Raw genomic sequence first — 25,800 nt, 5'->3', positions numbered from 1 at the left:
TACAGTTTTATTTTTCTTTATATCCCAGCTGAAGCATCTGAATTAAGAGACTGATGTACATGATCATGGAAATAAAATACAAAATCAACCTCATGTCATTATAAAGTTGTTGTGAAGCTGGAGTGCCTGTATCTATTCATGAAGACAAAGGTATTACAGCAGAGAGGAACAGAAAACTATAGGTTTCCACATGTGCTTAATCAGTCCACAGGGAGATGTAGTCTGTACTTAATCCACCTCATCTCTCCCTTACACAACAGGTGTGCCCAAATGTATTTTGCATAACTTTTGTGCATCACTGCTCCTCAGAGTTTAAGTTCTTCTGTCACAGAGAGTCTGAACTGTTTTCATGCACATACACTGAAAACTGCATCAGGATGATGTTGCTAATAACTCTGCTTGTAGTGTTGGGTTTTCTGAGTCAGGGTGAGAGATTTATAACAACTAACCAACAACTTATCTAACCCTGTTAAATTCTCAATGTTCATTTTTTATATAAATATCACTTACCTTGCATTTTGTCTCAAATATTTTATGCCTAATTTCTTGGAATATACACTGCAAATTCTCAAGGTTTGTATATAAATTCTCATTTCAGAGTCTTCTGCCAACAATTTTTTGACTCAGACTGACAAATCCAAGACTGTTAGCCTTGGAGGGATTGTGGCCATCAGCGCCACAGGGAGTTCAAATATTGGTGGCACTCTTTATTGGTACCTTCAGAAACCTGGACAGGCTCCCAAACTTCTTACAAGCTCTGCAACAACTCTCTTCTCTGGAACTCCGTCTCGATTCAGAGGCAGTACATCTGGTTCTGACTACACTCTGACCATCAGTGGTGTTCAGGCTGAAGATGTTGGAGATTACTACTGTCTGGGCTACCATGGTGGTGGAGTGTTCACACAGTGATTTAGAGCCGTACAAAAACCTCCTTCAGTTTGACTGAAGTGAAAACGGCCTGCTGCAGGTGCAGAGGGTTGGTGAAGAGACTGTGATGAGGTTAACTATTCCAGTGAAGACAACTCAAGAGTCATCAAGCAGAAGCACAATGAATCTAAATAAAATTGAAACAAACTCACACACACTCTTCCATATACAGTTTTAAACTTATATTATCAATTCAGTAAATATCTTTGTGAGTAAGTTGGGAAAGTAAAATTCTTGTGGGACTATAGACACTAATATAAATAAAACAAACATTTCCAATTAATTTTAAAAATGCAAAATATATTTATACTCTAAATGGAGCATTTTCAATTTACATATCACAAAGCAATAAAAATACAAAGATCTCCTGCACTACATATTTATTCTCAGGAATGATGCTAAGATGATATAAAAAAAATACAAAGACAATAACTCATTATATTCCACTGTTTTTTAAGGATGCATTAATGTTCATACCACATTTATGATGAATGAAAAGTTTCTTTTGTCACCATGTAAAACTGTTACGATGACCAACATCCCATGATAATTATTTTAGGGAGAGTTATAACAATAGCTCTTCTTAGCTTTCTTGCTGACCGATACCACTTTCATAAAACAAGAAAGCAAACTATCTATCTGTCTATCAACATAATGAGACCACGATATGTTCTGTAAACATTTACTCTCTGCTCCAGACAAATGTTGCCTGATCACATATTTGAGCCGTGATTTTTACCTAATTAAAAATTACGTTTTGTCTATATTTATCTTCATAAAAATGTGTATTCTTTACTTTTCATTTCTACATAATGTTACATTTATTACCAATTCCAAAATGAAAGACAATGATATTTACATGATCAGCTTAATATTTTCCACTGAGAAGAGTATCAGTCGCAGTTACAAAACCACTTCATTCTTTCTGCTTTTTGGAAGATAAAAGACCACACACTTCATAAAGATATTTTTCAGTGCAAGCTTTATTAGCAAAAACATTAATCCTCAACATGATGCTCACATCTAGCTGCTGAGCTACACACATTACTCTCTAAGTTGTTGTTGTCCAACACTTTACAGCAGTGTTGTTCTCTGTTACACAAAGCTTTAGTTTCCTCTACAAACATTAAAAGTCATATTGATCAGAGCAGCAAGTGTGTTCCTCCTGCTCCCCACACACAGAGCTCCTGTCCTGGGCTTCAGCCTGCCCCTCTAACCCTTACACTGGCTCCTGTGGAGGGACTGGGTCTGGCTGTGGTCATGATGGAGGACCTTGCAGGAGTACAGCTCTCCTCCCATCCAGCGCTCCTTGCTCAGGCTCAGGGTGCTGCTGCTGCTGTAGCGTCCGCTCTTCTCCTCCTCTGAGCTGGTCAGGACTCCCTCTGTCACCTCTGTACCGTCCACCTCCCAGCTCACCACAGCTCCCTGAGGAGAGTAGCCAGTCAGCAGGCAAGCCAGCGTGGCCGAGCCCCCAGAAAGCTGCTCAGAGGAGGGGGGAAGCAGAGAGACTGAGGGCCTGACCATGGTGCCAGCTGGAAGGGAGAGCAGAGACACACAAGAAGCAGATCAACTTCCACTGTAGGACAGACAGCTGAACATGAGACACTTATGATAGAGGACAGAGGTTAACACTACTGTGGATCAGCTGTGTGCAGGATGCTGTGATCAGACAGAGGGGACGAGGTGAGGAATGAGAGGAAATGAGGGTTTAACAAATAAAACTTGATGTAATTTAAAGTTATAAATCTTCTACTGTAGCACTCATCATAAATCGCTAAGAATTATGCAGCATGACTTGCCTGTAAATTTAATTGAAAAGTATCATTACTTTTCATTCAATGAAATGTTCATAAGTACTTAATAAAGTGTGACAGTAAATAATTTTCCCTGAAAGGATTGTCTTTTTATATTTCTATACAGTTACAGACTTTGTCATCTGTTTGTTTCACTTCCTTTTCACCACTTTAAACAAACGAACTGTGAACGCAAACTGCAACTGTACAGGGAGTTCATATAAACCTATTTTTTTAAGGCATATTAGATTTAATTTAAACCCCTGTTAAAATGTAAAAATAAAAAAATAAGATATACCTGATATTCACTATTTGACTATTAAAATGACCCCAGACAAACTGTACAACTACATTTTGTTAAGCAAAAATTCAATTACTTTTGCCATATGTTTAACCTTAACATTATCAATAACATTAAAATAACATTTATCTCTGCACAAGGTTTATTCCAAAGTCTAATATCAGACAGCTTGATAAAAAAAACAATATATATATAACTAAAAAGGTACCCAAATTATTAAAAATCTCTGGTACTTACAGAACATGATGAGTTTGGTTCCTCCACCAAAAGTCCACCACAGTGATACAAACTCATTAAGTGGCCGTACAAAAACCTCCTGCACTGTGAACAAGCATCTATCCACTGAAAAAATCTGCTTTTCTAATAACACTTGCACAATGAAATTTTATTGAATTTACAAAGCTTATCTAATTATTTGGATAGAATTAATTTATTAATGAACATTTTCACTTGTTTTGCTTCACTTTTCTGCACCTGACAGAGAAATGATCACAGTATGCTTGAAACAAAGTAATTGTTATTAGAGTTTCATATCAGCTGACACATAGCTGAAAGCACATTACACTTTTAAATAATAATAATTTACAAGGTCAAATTTTAGCAGAACATAGAAACATTATTTATCCACAGTTAACTGTGTAAGTAAATTCAAGGCAGACAAACAGACATATCAAACCAACCACATGGACACAAACTTATCCATAAACCCTCAAAGGCACTTCTAATATAATTATTTTCTTCTGTTCCATTAAGATCATAGATGGTGTAAATCCAAGCAGTATTCCTCCTGATTTTGTGTCCTATGTTGCCTTCAGTCTGTTGAGAGCAGAGAAATCATTTCCATAGAGAGGAGGCTTTGCATTGTCAGCTGATCCTCCAGTGAACTGAGAAGGTTTATAGTCCTGTGAGTTCAACACTGCAGGACTCAGATCTGTCAGTCAACACAGCAGAAACCACAACCACCATGACTCTCATCACCATCCTTATGTGGACGCTGGCCTGCTGCTGTTTTACAGGTTCATTCACTCAGCAACATTTCAGACATGATGTGCTGCCTTTTATTTCTTCCCTGCTGATAAATGAATGATTTGTTTTTGTGTGCAGGATGCAGTGGTCAGGTGACAGTGACTCAGCCTGCAGTAGTGACATCTACACCAGGATCCACTGTCACTCTCACCTGTAAAACCAACCAAGCTGTTCACAGATACAGCGATGGAGATGAGGGTATGTTCTGGTATCAACAGAAATCTGGACAGCCTCCAAAGCTCCTAATAAGGATATGTGAAAACGCTTCAATCAGGAACACCAGCTCGGTTTAGTGGCAGTGGAAGCAGCTCTGACTTCACTTTGACCATCAGTGGAGTTCAGGCTGAAGATGCCGCAGTTTATTACTGTAAGAGTTTGCACAGCATAAACAGTGCTTGGGTGTTCACACAGTGATTTGTAGTCGTACAAAAACCTCCTTCAATCAGACTACGCAGACACTGAGCTGTTACAGCAGGAACCGACTGCAGCTGCTGAAGTGGAAGAAACTCTGACACAGACCACTGAACACAGAGCTGACATTAACCTCACCAAGCACAAACTACAGATTCACACTAACATGATGGTCTATTTCATGATTTACATTCTTTCTATTAATTCCAGATGATACAGTGTGACAGACAGTGGGACCAACATCCCACTATGTGCATTTAAAAAAATATTTAAAAGAGACACCCAAATACACAAACATGTTTTATATAACATACTCAAATAATGAAAGGTGCATCAAGGAGGTGAAGCGGAAATGTCAGCAGAGACTGGAGAAACACCTCAACACCAACATCACCAAAGATATGTAGCAGGCCATCAAAACCATCACAAACTACAAAAGCAGGCGCTTCCCCATCATGTGTGAGGCCACATTACAAGATGAGCTAAACCCCTTTTATGTTTGCTTTGATGTCCTCAACAAAAAGTCTGCTGCAAAGTTGACTCAAGCGCCAGAGGACCACAGCAGATGTGAGGAGAGTCCTGCTGAGAGTAAATATGAGTAAATTAGTTGGGTATGATAACATTCGTGGCCGTGTACTGAAAACCTCTGGCAACCAGCTAGTTGATGTTATTACTGACATTTTCAACATCTCACTGTCTCAGGAGAGTGTTCCCACCTGCTTCAAGAAAACCACCATCATTCCTGTACCTAATAAGTCTGAAGTGTCTAGTCTGAACGACTACCGCCCTGTGGCACTCACCCCCATTCTGATGAAGGGCTTTGAGAAACTAGTTCTTCAGTACATAAAGAACAACATCCCAGCCTGCCTGGACCCTCACCAGTTCGCTTTCAGAACCAACAGACGACACCACCATCATCGGATGGATTTCACACAATGATGAGACTCCACATAGGAAAGAAATTGATAATTTTGCAGAGTGGTGCTCAGAGAACAACCTACTGCTCAATGTCAGCAAAACTAAGGAGCTGATCGTTGATTTTAGGAAAAAGGGGATAAAGACGAACACTCCGGTCTACATCAGTGGTGCTGAGGTACAGCAGGTGAACAGGGAGAACGTGACATGGTCATCTCACATCTCCACGCTGGTGAAGAAACGTAAGAAACAACTGTATTTCTTGAGGAAGCTTAAGAAGGCCAAATTCCTGTGCCAAGTTTTTGTCAGCTTTTACAGAGGAGCAATAGAAAGCACCCTGACAGAAAACATCACAAACTGCCATGGGATGTGCACGGCCCAGGACTGGAGGGCTTTGCTGTGGGTGATTAAAACTGCTCAGAAGATCATTGGTACCCATCTCCTGAGCATCAGTGATATCTGTGAGGTGAGCTGTGTATGCAGAGCCCAAAGGATACTTAAGGACAGTACCCACCCAGCCAGAGCCTGTTCTCCCTGCTGCCTTCTGGGAAGAGATATGAAAGTTTTTGCTGTCACACCACCAGACTGCAGAGCAGCTTTTTCCCCCAAACTATCTGACTTTTAAACTCAAATTCATCCTCAGCACTGGTCCACTGACTATGTTTATTTCTTTATTAATGTATATTGGGACAAAATAAACTTACCTTCCAACCTCTTATTTTATGCAATTTTAGAAAACCTAAAAGTGAAGGAGAAAGACCATGATGAACAGCCTGTTGTTAGTGTTCTTCCCCCAAACACAGTGCTGCGCCCACTGCCCGGTTCAAGCCTTCACTAAAATATTGTAAAAAGCTCTATTAAAGAAACAAATATCTGGACCTCACTAATTTCGAACCCTGAACACAGTGATTCAAGCTGGTTAAAAACACAAAACTTCCACCACACAGCACTGAGCTCAAAACACACAAATGTGACAGAAAATGTTTTAAAAAGCTTTCTATCATTAATTGATGTCCTTCAAATTGCAAATTGATAACATGAATATTATGGTACAGTTTTTTTTAGCGTTTTGAAATATTTTGATAAAATGTCTAAATGTTGGAGGAAACTTAGTAACAGATATTTATCCAGTATTCATTTCCTTCATTCTTACAATGGAGAGTTTTCATACTGACACTTTGCATCGTCAGCTGATCCTCCAGTGAACTGAGAAGGTTTATAGTCCTGTGAGTTCAACACTGCAGGACTCAGATCTGTCAGTCAACACAGCAGAAACCACAACCACCATGACTCTCATCACCATCTTCATCGTGACGCTGGCCTACTGCTGTTTTACAGGTGAGGATGATTTTAAATATGAAATTCCAAAGTAATCAAATCACTAAAAGCATACATTAACTAATTGCTGGATATAACAAACGTGAACAGTTTACATCTTAAAATGCGCCAATTAATGTTCAGTGTTTTTCCTCCTTCTTTCAGGATCAAGTAGTGAAGTGACTGTAACTCAACCTGCTGTAGTCACATCTTCTCCTGGATCTACAGTCACTCTGACCTGTAAAACCAACCCAAAAGTTTATGTTTGGTCGGATGGAGATAGTCATCATAAATCACTAAGAATTATGCAACACAACTCTCCTGTAAATGTAATGGAAAAGTATCATTAATTATCATTCAATGAAACTTTTGTATCTACAGTAAATAATTTATCCCTGCAATGTTTGGCTTACTGCTACTTGCTACTACTACAACCTCCACTGTAGGACAGACTGCTACCATGGAATGGAATGGGAGAAATGAGGGACAGATGAAATAAAATGGTAAAATTCAGTGAAATGTGAATAACTGCACATGGTTGTCAGTAAGGAACAACAATGTTATATGTTCCTTGCAAAGGAAAGTGACACAGAACTAGATAAAAACACAATACAATAATGTAAACAAATCGTATGTCTGTCACAATACATTCTGTGGTACATATGGTACAAGGTTGTTAACCTAATGCAGTGAAACCTATAAATGTCACCAAGCACATATTTCATATTCACTTAAAAAGTGGGAAAAAATGGTGATCCTGTTTCACATTTTAGTTAAACAAACTTTTATTCATGAAGCAGTGGAGAAGACATGTGGCATTTGAGACCTGGATTCGATTCCTATTTTGAATTCCCATTCCTGCTGCAACACATCCACCACTGTGTCCCTGAGCATGACACTTAACCTTTAGTTGCAGAGGAGTGTGACCTCTGACATATGTAGCAACTTCAAGTCGCTTTGGATAAAAAGCATCAGGTAAATGTATATTTAAATTTTTTGTTGAAAAGAGAGTCAAAAGATAAAATATAACTCAATATGTTCATCATCTGCTCTTACTGTAGTGCAGTATTAGTAGATGCTTTGCATTAATGTAAAATCTGAATTCTGTCCCAAAAGATTGTCACAATTCATCTTGTTAGTAAATAGCGGAACATTTATTTGAGAAAAACATTTAACATTGTGTTTTAAAACGTAAAAACGGACTACACTTTAGTATCCTGGCCATCAACAGTTGTTCGTATCTTGCTGCTGAGCTAATCACATTATTCCTGAAGATGTGGTTGTCCAACACTTTACAGCATAAAACAGCAGCTCCAACTGAGACACATTTGTTTTTGTTGTGTATGTGTTGTGTGTCCTGAACCTGGAAAGCACTTTAGTCAGCTAGGGTTGTTTTTAAGTGTGCTATATAAATAAACTTGAACTTGACTGACTGAGATACTGGACGCCAAAAAGAAAAGATTTTTACTTCACATGAACCACTGGACTGGGTTGAGGATACTGCAGGATGTTTCGCCTCTCTTCAACCTAGTCCAGTTGCCCTTAATTTTAACCTTCCTTGGATAGCTATAACCTGGCTGACTGAGAACATTCACAGACATATGTTACTTAAAGTTTATACTTATGATGTTGATATGAAATGTGAAGGGAAACATCAGGTGGTTCATCACCAAAAACTCTGAGCAGGATCTGAACTCTGTGTGTGTTTTCACCAGTATGAGGAGGAAAATGTAAAAATAATGTAAAAATAAGGAAATTCAAAATCGATCAAATGTTGTGTTGGTTTATCAGTCCAGTGTTGATGTAATTTGTCAACGGGAGATTATCTGTTAATGAGCCCAAAATCATCTGGGACAAGACACAAGCAAGAGAAGAATGTTCACAGTGTTGTTCACAAGAGAAACAATATAAATGTAGTTCTATGAATAAATGGCTGAATAATCCTCAAGATTAACTTCCCCTCTATGTCACCACTGCTTTCTGTTTCACAAGAACAGGTGTGTATTTGCCTTAAATATATTTTGCATGACTTTTATGCATCACTGCTCCTCTGAACTGTTTTCATGCACTTACACTGGAAACTGCATCAGGATGATGTTGCCAATAACTCTGCTTGTAGTGTTGGGTTTTCTGAGTCAGGGTGAGAGAGCTTGAAAATGTGTCTGACATATTTTCATCTTTGGTCCAAAGACCAGGACTACACTTTGACCATCAGTGGTGTTCAGGCTGAAGATGTTGGAGATTACTACAGTCTGGGTGCCCATGGTAGTGGAGTGTTCACACAGTGATTTAGAGCCGTACAAAAACCTCCTTCAGTTTGACTGTTTATCTGGTCCAGTGAAAACAATGCAAGAGTCATCAAGCAGAACAAAAATTAATCTAAATATATCTGAAACAAACTCACATTAGCTCTTCCATTTTAGTTTTAAAGGTATATTCTTGTTAGTTTATAAAGTCTCTTTCTGAGTGAGCTGGGAAACTTAAATTCTTGTAGAACGAAAGCCACAGATATCAACAATTTAAATGTCACAAAGTAAAAAAAAACTAAAAATGATTTGTACTATCACGTATACTGTTAAAATCAGGAATGATGCTTAGATAATGTGTTATAAAATAAATACAAGGACACTTACTAATTATAATACACAGTTTTATTTAATGATGGTTTAATATTCATGCCACATTTTTGATGAGTGAAAAGTTTCACTTGGAATGAAAATAACATTCAGTTTAATTTGAAAAGTTAAGGACACAAAGAAGAATATGTAGAAAATTTTAGAAAGCAACATGCACACTAACACTAAGTAAGAGCTTTGAAACTTGCAGACGTATGAGAACAGAGGAGATCTGTAGCTTCATCAACCCATCTGTATCAAAGAAGCAGCATCATTTCCAGAGAGAAAGTGTTGCTGAAGCTCTACTCTGAACAGCGGTCAGGGTCCAGGGTTTGAGTGACAGGGCTCTGGTCATTCAGACTGGCCTCACAGCTCACTGAGCCCGCCTTCCTCCACTGGTCTGCAGGGAGGCTCAGGGTGCTGCTCCAGCTGTAGTGGCCGTCCCTCCCCATGACCTCCAGGCTGTGTGACACCCCTGAGGAGCTGCTGCTACCCCCCACCTTCCAGCCCAGCCTCCATGCTGAGGGGAAGCCCCCACTGGCCAGACACACCAGTGTGGCACTGCCCTGCTGCAGCTCCTCTGTGGAGGGGGGGAGGACAGTCAGGGTGGGCCGCACCACACCCACTGGAGGACAGAATGGGGGAGGAGAGAGAGGGGGGAGTAAGACAAAGGAATGAGAGTGAAGGCTTGGTAATGGAGAAAAATTACTTGCTGGTAATTTCCTATATTTTATCAAATGAAACAGAATAACTTGTGCAGCTGCTCATGTATCACTTAGTATCAGACTCATGTGAATACAGCTAAAACTTGTCATCTGTCTCTTTCACTTCCTGTTCACTACATGTAAAATGAATGAACCGTGAACACAAAGATAAGCTGCATTTACTGATAAAATCATATTTGTACTTACAGGAATCCAGTTTTTAAAATCAAAAAACATTTTGAATGCACGAAAAGAATAAACAAAAATTAAATTAAACTACTGATGTTATATAAGAGCACTAAAAGTTTTACTTAACAGCATGTTCCTTTGGACATTTTAAAACAATTCAAAGCTACCAAATAAAAAATAGAAAATAATAAAACAAATGGTATTTTTTGTTTCTTGAAATTTTAATTAAATGCAATACTGAATGAATATTGAGTTTTAACTCAGATTGTGAGATTAGCTTAATAAAATATTGAAAATGATTAACAACATAAAAACAATGAACATGATCATATTGTCGTTCAATGTCAAATAAATGTCATATTTGCAATATGTGTTATGAAATAAAACTTTCTGGTACTTACAGTCAACGATGAGTTTGGTTCCTCCACCAAAAGTGTACCACAGTGATACAAACTCATTAAGTGGCCGTACAAAAACCTCCTGCACTGTGAACAAGTATCTATACACTGAAAAAATGCTCTGGTTTTCTAATACACATAAAAAAAAAACATTTCATGGAATCCACAAAGCTTATACAACAATATGGATTAAATTTACGGTTTTAATGAAGTTTATTGATATTATTTTTTTCACATATCTACACCTGACAGAGATACATTTACAGTCTTTTTGCAACAATGTAATTTCCTCCCCAGTTTTAAATGACTTAATCCATGGTTTAATTAACATAATGCATTTAGATGATAATAAAGACAATTTCATGTTAAGCAGACTGGAAATATGTTATTTAACTACAGTAAACCCTGTCATTAATTAAAAGCAGACAAATAAACATATCATACCAACTACAGTGGACACAAACTTATCCTTAAATCCTCAACTGCACTTCTAATATAATGTTGTTTTTCTGTTCCATTAAGATCATACATGGTGTAAATCCAAGCAGAACTTCTCCTGATTTTGTGTCCCACGTTGGCTTCAGTCTGTTGAGAGCAGAGAAATCATTTCCATAGAGAGGAGGCTTTGCATCGTCAGCTGATCCTCCAGTGAACTGAGAAGGTTTATAGTTCTGTGAGTTCAACACTGCAGGACTCAGATCTGTCAGTCAACACGTCAGAAACTACAACCACCATGACTCTCATCACCATCCTTATGTGGACGCTGGCCTGCTGCTGTTTTATAGGTTCATCCACTCAGCAACATTTCAGACATGATGTGCTTCCTTTTCTCTCATTTCTTTCTGCTGATAAATGAATGATTTGTTTTTGTGTGCAGGATGCAGTGGTCAGGTGACTGTGACTCAGCCGGCTCTAGTGACCTTTACTCCAGGATCCACTGTCACTCTCACCTGTAAAACCAACCAAGCTGTTTACAGAGACAGTGATGGAGATGACGTTCTGCACTGGTACCAACAGAAATCTGGACAGCCTCCAAAGCTCCTAATAAAATATGTGAAAATGCTTCAATCAGGAACACCAGCTCGGTTTAGTGGCAGTGGAAGCAGCTCTGACTTCACTTTGACCATCAGTGGAGTTCAGGCTGAAGATGCAGCAGTTTATTACTGTCAGAGTGTACACAGTGGCCCAGTGTTCACACAGTGATTTGTAGTCGTACAAAAACCTCCCTAAGTCTGTTACAGCAGGAACCGACTGCAGCTGCTGAAGAGTAAGAGACTCTGACGCAGACCACTGAACACAGAGCTGACAGTAACCTCACCAAGCACAAAGTACAGATTCACACTACATAATGGCCTATTTCACAATTTTTATATTCTTTCAATTCCACATGACAAGGTGTGAAACTTACACAGCTATGATATCCAACGTCCCACTATGTTTATTTTCAAAGAATTTATATAAAAAAAAACATTAAACTTAGAAACCCAAATACACATTAACATGCTTGCAGACTAGTACCATTCTCATACCTATTTTTCGGAAATACTTTTATTTGATTTTTTCTGATCAATACCACTCTCATTTCTGTCCATTAAATATAAAAAGTAAACTACATAATCATACAAATAATTGAATTTATCAAAATATTCTCAAAAATCTAATGACACGTCACGTTCAACATTTACTCTGCTGGAGACATTTAATGCCTTATGACATATGAAGTTTTGTCTTTTATCTTCAATAAAACATGTGTTCTTTCATCATCTTGTCGACCATAAAATATCACTATTACCAATTAAAGTCAGAAAACAATTTAATTCTTCTCCTCCTAATAAGATAAAAGAACAAACATTTCATAAAGATTTTTATCAGTGCAAGCTTTATTAGCAAAAACATCAATCATAAACATGACAGTTATTAAGCACGCTCACATCTAGCTGCTGAGCTACACACATTAATCTCTAAGTTGTTGTTGTCTAACACTTTACAGCAGTGTTGTTCTCTGTCACACAAAGCTTTAGTTTCCTCTACAAACAGTAAAAGTCATATTGATCAGAGCAGCAGGTGTGTTCCTCCTGCTCCCCACACACAGAACTCCTGTCCTGAGCTTCAGCCTGCCCCTCTAACCCTTACACTGGCTCCTGTGGAGGGACTGTGTCTGGCTGTGGCCATGATGGAGGACCTTGCAGGAGTACAGCTCTCCTCCCATCCAGCGCTCCTTGCTCAGACTCAGGGTGCTGCTGCTGCTGTAGCGTCCGCTCTTCTCCTCCTCTGAGCTGGTCAGGACCCCCTCTGTCACCTCTGTACCGTCCACCTCCCAGCTCACCACAGCTCCCTGAGGAGAGTAGCCAGTCAGCAGGCAGGCCAGCGTGGCCGAGCCCCCAGAGAGCTGCTCAGAGGAGGGGGGAAGCAGAGAGACTGAGGGCCTGACCATGGTGCCAGCTGGAGGGGAGAGCAGAGACACACAAGGAGCAGATCAACTTCCACTGTAGGACAGACAGCTGAACATGAGACACTTATGATAGAGGACAGAGGTTAACACTACTGTGGATCAGCTGTGTGCAGGATGTTGTGATCAGACAGAGCAGAGGAGGTGAGGAATGGGAGGAAATTAGGGTTTAACAAATAAAAAAAAAAACCCTTTTTATTTTTATAGATTTAATTTAAACTAATGAATCCTCATGGCACTCATCATAAATCGCTAAGAATTATGCAGCACAACTCTCCTGTAAATGTAATGGAAAAGTATGATTACTTATCATTCAATGAAATGTTTATATCTGCCTAATAACATGTTACAGCAAATAATTTATAGCTGCAATGTTTGTCTTATTAAAAATGTAATGTCTCTTACAGATAAAGACTTTGTCATCTGTCTGTTTCACTTCCCTTTCACCACTTTAAACTAACGAACTGTGAACACACACAGCAGCTATACTGGATGTTCAAAAAAACTCACTTATTAGTTTTGAAGTCATTTTAGATTTAATTTTAAATACTGTTAACAATTAGAAAAAATAAGAATATTTATTTTTTTCAGTATTAAAATGTTCCTCAGACAAATTGTACAACCATTTTTTGTTGAGCACAAAATTAAACTGAAAATTTAAAACAAGAAAATTTCTTTCAGCATACATTTTAGCATAACATTGTCTTTAATGCTAAAACAATAATAATATCTGCACAAGGATCATTCCAAAGTGCAATATCAGCCATCTCCTTGGTAAATAACAAAAAATATCCACAACATATAAGGTGCCCAAAAGAAATTCTTGTTTAATCACGTTATTCTGCAAAATGTAGTGTTAAATTTTATGTTGTAGAAATAAAAAATTCTCTGGTACTTACAGTGAATTATGAGCTTGGTTCCTCCACCAAAAGTCCACCACAGTGATACAAACTCATTAAGAGGCCGTACAAAAACCTCCTGCACTGTGAACAAGGATCTATCAACTGAAAAAACTCTCTGCTTTTTGCAATTGCACAAAAAAGTTATACTTTATTGAATCTAAAAACGTTTTTAAATGATATGGATTGACTTTATTGTAAAAATCATGTTTATTTCATCACTTTTCTTCACCTGAGAGAGAAATGATTAGTCTGCTTGTAACAAAGTCATTTTTCACACTTTTATGTGAGTTGTTACACAATTAAATGTACATCATACTTTTAAATAATAACAATTTACAAATTCACGTTTAGTAGAACTTAAATATGTTAATTATCTACAGTAAACCCTGTGCATATATTAAAGGCAGACAAAAAGACATATCATACAAACCACAGTGGACACAAACTTATCTTTAAATCCTTAACTGCACTTCTAATATTAATATTTTCTTCTGTTCCATTAAGATCATAGATGGTGTAAATCCAAGCAGTATTTCTCCTGATTCCCATGTTGCCTTCAGTCTGTTGAGAGCAGAGAAATCATTTCCATAGAGAGGAGGCTTTGCATCGTCAGCTGATCCTCCAGTGAACTGAGAAGGTTTATAGTCCTGTGAGTTCAACACTGCAGGACTCAGATCTGTCAGTCAACACGGCAGAAACCACAACCACCATGACTCTCATCACCATCCTCATCTGGACGCTGGCCTGCTGCTGTTTTACAGGTTCATTCACTCAGCAACATTTCAGACATGATGTGCTTCCTTTTCTCTAATTTCTTTCTGCTGATAAATGAATGATTTGTTTTTGTGTGCAGGATGCAGCGGTCAGGTGACTGTGACTCAGCCGGCTCTAGTGACCTTTACTCCAGGATCCACTGTCACTCTCACCTGTAAAACCAACCAAGCTGTTTACAGATACAGCGATGGAGATGAGGGTATGTTCTGGTATCAACAGAAATCTGGACAGCCTCCAAAGCTCCTAATAAAATATGTGAAAACGCTTCAATCAGGAACACCAGCTCGGTTTAGTGGCAGTGGAAGCAGCTCTGACTTCACTTTGACCATCAGTGGAGTTCAGGCTGAAGATGCAGCAGTTTATTACTGTAAGAATTACCATGAAATAAATAATTCTGATGTGTTCACACAGTGATTTGTAGTCGTACAAAAACCTCCCTCAGTCAGACTGCAGAGACACTGAGCTGCTACAGCAGGAACTGACTGCAGCTGCTGAAGAGGAAGAGACTCTGACACAGACCACTGAACACAGAGCTGACAGTAACCTCACCGAGCACAAACTACAGATTCCCATTAATACATTGATCAAAAGACTTTTAAAAATCTAATGACACCACATCATGTTCCATTCACATCTACTGTCAGCTAAACAGACTCTGACAGTAGCGACCTTCTCAGTATTAGTTGCTGTATTATCACCCTGACCTCGGTCCAGAATAACAGGGCCTCCTTCTGCAACAGTGTTATTTATACCTCAATTCAGTGAGTAAGGAATTTTGTAATGCTTTTCTTTCATCTGTAACAACAACCTACACCAAAGCAATCTGACTTCTGCGGTCATTTTTGAGCCAAAATATTTTACTTTTGATAAACAGGTCCAAGCACGTGCACACATAGACATCAAAAGGGGCTTCAGCACCTGCCTTTTTCTTCCTCAAGAGAAGGTGCCCTTTTTTCTGGGATGCTTTTTTGTTTTTTTTTGTTTTTTTAATAAATGAATATATAGTATATTTATTCCTGTTTGCAACAGATTCCCTGTCAAACAAATGTGTTTATTGGGAAAAAAATCTAAATCTATCAGGTCGGAAGATGAAACTTTGGAGTTCCGATGCGCTCTCTCTCCCGCTCTCAATTCAATTCAATTCAAATTAGCTTTATTGGCATGAATGTGTAACAACAATATTGCCAAAGCATCATATATACAACATAAGAACAATCAACCCCATACATTTCACAAGTAATTAAAGCGTAAAGTAATCAAAGCGTATGTGTGTTTGTGTTAAAAAAAGAAGAAGAAATATTAAAAATTAAAATAAAATAAATAAATAAAATGGTAAGTGTGTGTGTGTTAAAAAAATAAAAAAATACATAAAACAGTGTGTGTGTGTGTTGAAAAAATATATATCTATATTAAAAATTAAAATAAAATAAATAAATAAAATGGTAAGCGTGTGTGTGTGTGTGTTAAAAAATATAAATATATATAAAAAATAAAATAAAATAAATAAATGAAACAGTAACGTGTGTGTGTATATATTAATAGACAAAAAAATTAAAATAAATAATAAATTGATTTAAAAAACAAACACAAAAAAAGAAATCAGTATCAAATGTAAAAACAAAACAATTACTAAAATATCAAATAATCAAAACAATAATAATTTGAACATCTGTACAATTATTTATCAGTCTGAGGTTCCACTGGTTCTACTCACTTCATGGCATGAGGAGACATATTTTGCAGCAATTATTTCACATTTGGGCATTTCTCTTAGTATATAGGGGAGTTTCTGTGTGTCTGATATGAATTTGAATTCGGGGTATATTTGGAAAATGTCTGCAAAGTGTTTTTGTCTTAGTGTTATATTTGGGGCATGAGGTTAGAAAGTGCAGCTCTGTCTCTACCTGTCCCCTGTCACACTGGGAGCAGAGTCTCTCCTCTTGTGGTAGCCAGCTCTGTCTGTGGCGACCATTTTCTATGGCCAGGCTGTGTTCACTCAGTCTGTATGTTGTCAACATTTTTCTTAGTTTGGGTTGGGTTTTCTTATCTTTTTAGGGTCAGATAACATTGGAATTTACTTTGTGTTTTGGTCATTTCTTTCCAGTATTCAATATATTTTTCTTTCTGCTTGCTGATAATTTGGTTTGGTCTGCTTGAGTTGGTATTGCTGTCCTGAGGCTGTTGGGGACTTGTTACTGCAGAGAGCCTCAGGACCAGCTGGCTGAGGGGACTCTTCTCTGGTTTCAGCTCCTGGTATGTTAGGGCTTTGTGATGATATGTCTGGGGGTTAACTGATTTTAAGTGATTGTAAAATTTAAGTGATCTTTTCTGTATTTTTCGTAGGAGGGGGTATTGGCCGAGCTCTGCTCTGCACAGGTTATTTGGTGTCTTTCTCTGCACCTGCAGGATGCGCTTACAGAACTCAGTAAGGAAAGATGATTGTTTTGTCCCCTTTGTCAAATTCAGTATGAAGTTTTGGCCCCCAGATTTTGCTACCATAAAGAATTATTGGTTCTAGTACAAATTGGAAAATTTTAAGCCAGATTTCAATATGAATATATATTTAATGTTTCTTTTATTGCATAGAAAGCTCTCCTTGCTTTGTCCCTCAGATCTTTCACAACCATGTGGAAGTTCCCTGTGTATGTAATGTTGAGGCCAAGGTAAGTGTAGTTTTTTGTGTGTTGTAATTTAGTGGTGTCTAAATAGAAAGTGTGTGTAACCTGATTTCTGTATTGTTTCTGAAAGATGATTATCTTAGTCTTTGCTGTGTTTACTGTCAGGGCCCAGGTCTGACAGAATCTCTGCTGGAGATTAAGGTGCTGCTGCAAACCTTCTTTAGTAGGTGAGAGCAACACTAAGTCATCTGCATACAGCAGACCTCTGATCACTGTGTCGTTCAGGAGGAGGCCAGGTGCCGTGGAACTCTCTAATTGGTTTGCTAATTCATTGATATATAGCTTGAAGAGAATTGGACTGAGATTGCATCCCTGCCTCACTCCCCGGCCCTGGGAGAAGAACGCTGTTTGTTTGTTTCCAATCTTTATGGCACATTCACTTTTTGTATACATGTTCTTAATCAAATCATATGTTTTCCCTCCAATGCCACTTTCAAGTAGCTTATAGAAAAGGCCCTCGTGCCAGATGGAATCAAAGTCTTTTTGGAAGTCAACAAAACAGGCATATACCTTTCTTTTCTTTATGTTTAATTCTTGATCAATTAGAGTCTGGAGTTTAAATATATGGTCCGTTTTGCGGTAATTTGGTAAAAAAAACAATTTGGTATTTATGCAGAATATTGTGGTTATCAACAAAGTTGACAAGTCGTTTATTAATGATGTTGCAGAATATTTTTCCAGGTTACTGGATACACATATTCCTCTGTAGTTATTTTGGGTCATATTTATCTCCGGATTTATGAATTGGGGTTATTAAACCTTTGTTCCAGATGTCTGGAAAAGTTCCAGTTGCTAGAATAGTACTGAATAGTTTTAGTATAGCCGATCTGATTTATGGTCTGAGTATTTGATCATTTCGTTGAGGATTCCATCAATACCACAAGCCTTTTTCCTTTCAGGGACTGGATGATTTCTGTTAATTCTTGTTCTGTTACAGGGTAATCTAAAGTGCCACGCCGGCTGCATCATGGGTTTGATCTCCACGCCCGCTGCGAGACCTGCCTTGGTCCTCAGCACGCTGGCCTGGCTCTGACTCCCTGGACCTCAACTCCCTACTGTGCACAGCTGCCCGTGGAGGAGAAGCGACGGTGGGTCGATGCCTTCGCGGCCCTGCAGGAGGAGGAGGCTGACGATGCTAGCTGGGCTAAGCCAGCAATGCAGGGCTTGAGTCCTCTGACTCTGCTCCCTCCATTGCTGGCTCCCCGCCAGGCTCTCCCCTCTTCCCGCTGGAAGACCTGGAGTTTGATTTTGAGTTGGATAAGAAGGCGGCGTCGCTAGCTCCTGCTCCACTTCCGTCTTCAAGCTTGCCGTCCTGCGGGGCTCTCTTCCGGGATCTCCTCGACATAATCAAGACGGCTGCTGAGCGCAAAGGCGTGCCGATGCCTGCTGAGCCTCCTGCACCTGCTCCTAGCGCCATGCTCGGCGACATCTACCAGCCAGAGCAAGTGTCCAGACAAGTCCCTGTGTGGCCCCTTTTCCCACCGCTTCGGCCCTTTCTCTCCGAAGCGGGGGCCGAGCCTGGGAAGCTGAAGGCGCCTGTGGCGAGGTACGTCAACTTCACTAAAGTTGAGGGCCTCACTGACCGTGGTTTTCCCTCCGTTCCACCTCTGGAGCCCAGCCTGGCAGCCATCCTGCTGCCTAAAGCCACTTTTTTTGGCAGGAGGAAGCCGACTCCGCCCTCTGCCCGCGACCAGGTGACTGCTCGAGTCACCGACGGCTCCCACCAGTGTGCCGCCCAGGTAGCAGCTGCCATCAATAATATATCGCTGCTGGCCTCGTCCATGTCGTCTGCCGCTGCTCAGCCCGACGCTCTTTCCCCGAGCTTGCCAGCGAGTTTGGGAAAGACACGGCCGCCATTTTGTCGCTCTCCACAGTGGTGGCGGTCAGCCTGTCTCGGATTATGGCGTGGATGACGATGCTGCAACAGAACATGTGGCTGTCCCAGCTGCCGGAGGAGATCAGGAAGGAGTTGCTGGACGGTTTATTTGCACAATAAGAAAACATGCAATGCAATGTAAACATAGAAGAAGCATATGTGCATTGTCCAAAAAAAGTAACTTAAGCTAAAAGAAAAAGCTGCTGATTACTGCATTATATTGTTATATTTTGAATTGTCACCTGCCAGCTGAATTGGTGCAGAATATTTCTCCAGAAGTCAGAAAATGAAGTGTTTAATGTTCAAAAACATCCGGGGGAGGACCCTCAGACTCCCCACTCATATATCTCAGCATTGAATATATACTTCAAAATAGGGTTAAATGGTTAAAAGGTGTATCGTCACACCCCTAATGTGAGTCCCCCACCACTTTTCAACACAAAGTTACTCTTTCTATCTATCTATCTGTATATGTACACACATATACACAATAGTATGAGGAAAAGAAAGACTTGCTGTGAATTGCCGCTATAAATAAATTTAAGTGAATAGATAGTATGTTGATTAGTGGTTTTAATTAATACATTTGCTGAGTGACATATTAATTAATACTGCAGCTGTGCAGCTCTGCAGCTTCTTTGTTTACTTTTTTAAAAATTATGTGCATTTTTTCATCATAAACCTTACACACATAGTGAGTAACAGCAAATACAGTACGCTGCACACGTCTTTAATGGGTTTCAACATCAATGAATCTGTGATCGACCGTGTGGTCTCTCGAAGAAAGCTGTTGACGCCCACTTATCTGAATTACTTAAACCTGGCTTGACATAGTCGCACCTTCTGAGCCTGGTTTGGCCTTTGTGAAACTGATAAAGCCAGGATGCACTGATCACACTAGGTCAAGCCTAGTTTTATCTTATCCTGGATTTCTAAATTCTGCTTTGTGAAACAGTCCTCAGATGCTCTTCCAAACGTTTATGGTCAGGACCCCCTCTGTCACCTCTGTACCATCCACCTCCCAGCTCACCACAGCTCCCTGAGGAGAGTAGCCAGTCAGCAGGCAGGCCAGCGTGGCCGAGCCCCCAGAGAGCTGCTCAGAGGAGGGGGAAGCAGAGAGACTGAGGGCCTGACCATGGGGCCAGCTGGAGGGGAGAGCAGAGACACAAGGAGCAGATCAACTTCCACTGTAGGACAGACAGCTGAACATGAGACACTTATGATACAGGACAGAGGTTAACACTACTGTGGATCAGCTGTGTGCATGATGCTGTGATCAGACAGAGGAGAGGAGGTGAGGAATGGGAGGAAATGAGGGAATAACAGATGAAATAAAATGGTAAAATTATGTGACCTGCATCTCAGAGACACTTGGCGCCATATAAATACAGGTAAGCAGATACTTTTAAAATTCTGCATAATAGTGTGTCTGAGTGCAGGCCTCCACCAGGCCTCCCAAGTCAGTTTCCAAACGCCACCTCGCTCAAAAGAACCTAACACAATTATAAAACAGCTAAATAGACACAAATTTGAAGTAATTTCATCTAACTTAAAGTAAAACATGCTGGAGTGGCAGAGATTGATGCAAACGTGTATTTGATGCAGACCAAGCATGAAAGTGAAAGGGCCCTAGTGCATGAATGTGAAAACCATGGTGTGGAGCGTATGGATGACATATTGTTGAATGTTTGCACTGTTTGTTGATTATTTGCATGTTTAGTATTTGCAGGGGGTATGATTTGGCTGTCTTTACAAGCACCCAAGCCTAAAGAACCCTAGCTTGAAAATAGAGAACAAATGAGAATAGCGTGGAGATTTGCCTTTAGTGTAGATGGAGTTAAAATAGTGTGTTAAAATAGAGATATATCAGGAGAAAGCAGGAGGATTTGTTAAAATTGGTGAGTATGTTTTGGAAGTTGAGCAGCTGATTGCTAAGAAGGAACAGTAGGGGTCTAGCTGTGTTGTAGGGCCCAGCTGAGTGTTGGAGCTTTCTACTAGGGACAGGAGTCTACATAATAATAAGAAAAAGAAAGCTGCAGACCTCGTTACTGTGTTAGGGAAGTGGATCAGTAACAAAAGGAAGAATAGAGGACTGAGCACCTTATCACTGTGTCGAGGAAGTGAATCAGTGATAAAAGGGAAAATAGAAAACTGTATACCTTATTGCTGTGTTGAGGAAGTGAATCAGCAATATAGGAAAGAAGATAAGAGAAGTGAAGTATGACACAGGTGGTTCAGGAAGAATCCAACAGGAATTACAGTACTGTAAAGTGTCAGAGGCCCAAGGAAAGGGTAAAGTCAAGGAAAAGTAGTGCACACATCACTGTGATTGCTGCTAAGGGGTTAAGTGGTAAGGCAGCACTGGCCAGGGTAACAAAGGAGGAGAAAACGCACGTGCATGTAAATATTGTTAAAATAACATATAGCCAATTGCATGAGTATAATCATAAAAATCTAGGTTATAATACCAAAAATTGAAAATTGTTTGATGTAACCTGTACGTGACATACTGTAAAGGATAAACATAATTAAGATTAATCACAACGTGGCAGCACCAAAGCGGTAAGAACAGGGTTGTGATATTCTGATGGAAATAGGAGATAACAGTGAAAAGGAGGTGTGGCGCCCAGATCAATACAAGGACGAAATATATATATCAGAAGATTATGAGGATGAGAAAGGTGTAGAGACACATGGAATAAGAACATAGTTTTGGTTAGAACAAACCTATAGAGATAAAACAGGCACAGAAAAGTGGCAGTGTGAGCAAGAAATCAGTCGAAAATTGTGGAGCATCACAAGTATTTTTAAATTAGAACAGGTACAGCAGGAATTCCCCAGTAAACCTTGGAAAAGAGTGCTGCGTGATTGGTGGACCACAAATACACTTAAATATATAATATTAAATAAATTGTGTAGAGACCCTGACCTGACGGCAGTCGTTTACCTGGCAACAGAATTAGGGTTACCAAAGGGGGATAAAGTAGCAGGTGACAATAGAATAGTTGAAAATCCACGTTTCTGTATCAGGGTCATACCCAGGAGAGTGAAGTGGGAGACAGGCTTACTGGGCTGTATTGAATATGCTACAGACAACGCAGTAGAATTCAGTCCCAGACAAAGTATAACATACACACCAGGTGTCACTGTTGGTAAAATACTAGCAATTTTACTTTTTACTGATAATACTGACGTGGACTTACAGACTTTTGTAGCATTTACAAGTACAATCAGACAAAAGCTCATGGGGGCCAAGGTGGCAAAGGGATGTGAGAGACTCCAGTGGATAAAGTTATAAGAAACCATCCAAAGCAGAAGAAACACATTCAAAATTGTATGAACAAATGGTACAATAGGACCACAGGAAAGCTGAGATGGCCACAAGAGGGCACCTTCATAGAGGCATACTGTGACGCAGTGGCTACAAATATCACACATCACAAAGCTATTGATAAAAGTGACAAACGACAGGGAAAGAGAGGTGTTGGGATGGTTTAAATCTGAAGGATACAAACACAGATATAAAGGAACACCTCCCAGACCTGCAGCAAGAAAAATAATGTTTAGCCAGAGTACAGGGACAGAAGACCAGGGACAGCAACCTACTGCCTCACTGTGGCCTGTAAAGCCACCTCCACTTTATCTAGCAGACAATAACCCGCCAGATGTAGGACAGTTCCCAATGGCAGGAATTTTGGAGGGAAGGAAAAGACAGGAAATAGAGGGAGAGTTACAGGGAAATTTCTTTCAAATCTCCCCTTCTCAAGCTCATCAATTAAGACAATAGACTTCTCTGGGAAAACTCAAGTGATACCCCTCACACAGCTGGTCCCAATGTTGATTGCAGGTAAAACTGTCATTGCATCCTTATTATATTCGCATAACACACCAGTAAACCTATTAGGACGGGACATTCTTTGTCCCCTGAAGGCCAACATAATGTGTACACAGAATGGCCTGTATGTAGACTTCCCAAGAGATCTACCAACTAGCATAATGCCAGTGTTAAGGAAACTAGATGAGGTAGATCAAGCCCAATCACAAGTATGCTGGCTTCAGCTGATGCAGGAATCCAGGTTGCTTCAAGAATGGAAAATATGGAACCAAGAGTTCAAGCTCAGATGAGAGTCACTTTGGAACCACATCTGCCACTACATTGTACTCTCCTATACGACGAACAGAAAAGACATTGTGACTATGAAGAATGCTGGAACGAACTGATAAATGGAAAGCCCTTTTACATAGTCAGTCAAGACATATATCTGGGACCACAAGGAGCAGCGGCTGCTATCATTCTTCCACCAGAATTAAAAGAATGGTTCCAGGTTGTAGACTCTATATCTCACATCACTCTGCTTGTGTCTAAGGGACATGTGTTGGGTCAGATGTACGACCAGGCTGGGCCAGTTAGGCCTGGTCCCCACCTCAAAAAATACTCTATTAAATCCCCACAATAGTCAAAAAACTTGCAGACAAGAACTTCTCTGGAGGCGGTCAAGAGTCGGTGCAAACAGAGTTTATTCCAAAACAGGACAAATAAACCCGTACAACATCCCAGCAGGCCGGAGGATGAAGTCCATCCTATAGTCTGCAGACAGCCTTATATACATCTCTTCTGGGCTGGTTTGCCCCCTCCTTTCCTCATGATGAACTTCTTTTCCTCTGTTTTTGTGTTTTTTGTACCAACTAACACTGTTCCCCAGCTGTCATTTATTACTGTATTGTAGACTTTCTACATCTTTATACTACTGGATAAGAAGTTCATCATTTACATTTCAACTTCAGTCTCACCGTGTTTTTTAAAGGTTGCGCATGCTTAATTTGACACATAATTGTATTTTTTAAACAATTAATATAAGAATAATATAAGTAAAGTTGCATTTCCCATTAATGCTCGGTTTCTTACAGCATTCTTGATGTTATGCTGGCTGCTTTCTGCTTTCTGCTTATCATCTGTCTGTCGTGTTTTTGCCAAGCGTCTGTCGGTTTTTTGGTCATCCTCTGTAGTGTTTTTGCAAAGCATCTGTCGGTTTTTTGGTCATCCTCTGTCGTGTTTTTGCAAAGCATGAATTCCTTCAGCAAGTTCACTCAAAGCTCACATAGGTCATAAGCAAATTCACTCAAAGCTCATACTGGCTTTAATTACCAGAGGTTGGAAGTTGACAATCAAACCCCCTTAATCAGTAATTAAGCATATAGTCTTAATGTTAGCAGATTAACACCTCAGCGGTTCCTCATGTAGTCACAACAACAGTAGATAACAGTAGACCAAAGCATGCACTGTCACAGTGTCAGCAGATCTTGCACACCTGCAGCCTTTCCTATGGTCATAATCTACAGTAGATGACAGCTGGACAAGGCAAACCACCTGCAGCCACTTCCTGCAGTCATTCCTCCCACTCAAGGATCTGTTTCTGTGTTCATGACTACAGTTCACTACTTCTAAGTAAAAACTAAAGCATATCTATGTAAAAAGAAAATGATTAAAAATGATTAATGATTAATACTAGTAAAATGATTGAAAATGATGATATAAGAATGATTACTTAAAGTAACTGATTAAAGATAATAAAACTGATTAAAATGATTAACAAAGATTATTATTGTTGATTAAGGGTAATCACTGATGAGTGTTTCTTGACTAATGTCTAACTTTTTGTCTGCAATGCTCCCCTTCTCTGTGTCCTAGGCATGCCCTCTGCTGATCATGCTATTTTAACCAAAACCCTGACTTTTTGGAACAAGCTGGTGTCTCTTTGCTGTGTGCTATAGACAGGACATTTGTACTGTATTGATGTCTGTTTTGTAACACAATTTTCACTAATTCTGCTTCTACATTTTCCTCTGCTAGGGTTTTTGATGATGCCTTCTGTGCTCATCCTGCTCCTTACACACATGCCTGCTTACACACGCATGTGCTACTGTTACCGCCTCCGGGCAGCTAGACACAGAGAGGACCACACACTCTCAGAGCTATAGAGTGTCAGCGTTGTGATCTTAACTTTTTACCCTATAAAATAACTCTTTAACTGGTGACAACTTCTACCCTCTGAAACAATACTTTAAATGATAAACGCTATACGTAATGGAATGATGGCAATACAAATAGCAACAATTCAGGCTGTAATGTTCTAAACTAATTTGTGACCCATCACATGAGTCGCATGAGTTAGGACCTATGGTTAAGGCAGCATTGCAGGTACACACATGGACACCCACTAAGGACAGGTACATTTTTACCTCACATGATAGTATGTATGACATACCGCCTGGCTCTGCAACAAGGCCACGCATGAAGGCAGCCTGTTGCATTGGTGACATCTTCAACCTTGTAGCCAGTGACACGACACTTGGTGGGCTAAGGATCTCATGTGGAATGAAGACGTTTACCGCAGCTTGTTGTTAGCGTTGACTAGGTGTAATGAGCACCAAATACCTATAAATATGACTTAAATGACATGATAAATAAGTATACAAAGACACAACTACAGATATGATAGTAATATGTAATAATACATACCCAAC

General features: G+C 39.6%; 1 pseudogene and 4 gene segments (V, D, J or C); 2 read left to right on the top strand and 3 right to left on the bottom strand.

The window, feature by feature from the left end:
• Nucleotides 1-356: 356 nt before the first annotated feature.
• On the top strand, nucleotides 357-973 carry LOC119910444. The segment is given in 2 exon segments: nucleotides 357-426; nucleotides 599-973. Coding segments are annotated over 2 exon segments (360 nt in total).
• Nucleotides 974-1,892: 919 nt separating this feature from the next.
• On the bottom strand, nucleotides 1,893-3,750 carry LOC119910446. The segment is given in 2 exon segments: nucleotides 1,893-2,459; nucleotides 3,259-3,750. Coding segments are annotated over 2 exon segments (327 nt in total).
• A 144-nt stretch (nucleotides 3,751-3,894) lies between these two features.
• LOC119910813 lies at nucleotides 3,895-4,461 on the top strand (annotated as a pseudogene).
• A 4,865-nt stretch (nucleotides 4,462-9,326) lies between these two features.
• LOC119910433 overlaps nucleotides 9,327-25,800 on the bottom strand; it is a 70,450-nt gene continuing 53,976 nt past the window's right edge. Inside the window, 2 exon segments of the V gene segment in view lie at nucleotides 9,327-9,930; nucleotides 10,600-10,637. Coding sequence covers nucleotides 9,608-9,930; nucleotides 10,600-10,637 — 361 coding nt within the window.
• On the bottom strand, nucleotides 12,444-13,880 carry LOC119910448. The segment is given in 1 exon segment: nucleotides 12,444-13,880. A coding segment is annotated over 1 exon segment (312 nt).

This window comes from Micropterus salmoides, unplaced genomic scaffold, assembly GCF_014851395.1.
Source record: "Micropterus salmoides isolate LMB-PRFRI ecotype aquatic unplaced genomic scaffold, ASM1485139v1 Ms_hic_scaffold_19, whole genome shotgun sequence".
NCBI lineage: Eukaryota > Metazoa > Chordata > Actinopteri > Centrarchiformes > Centrarchidae > Micropterus > Micropterus salmoides.
The sequence above is the reverse complement of the archived record's forward strand: the minus strand, read 5'-3'. Positions and strand labels throughout refer to the sequence as shown.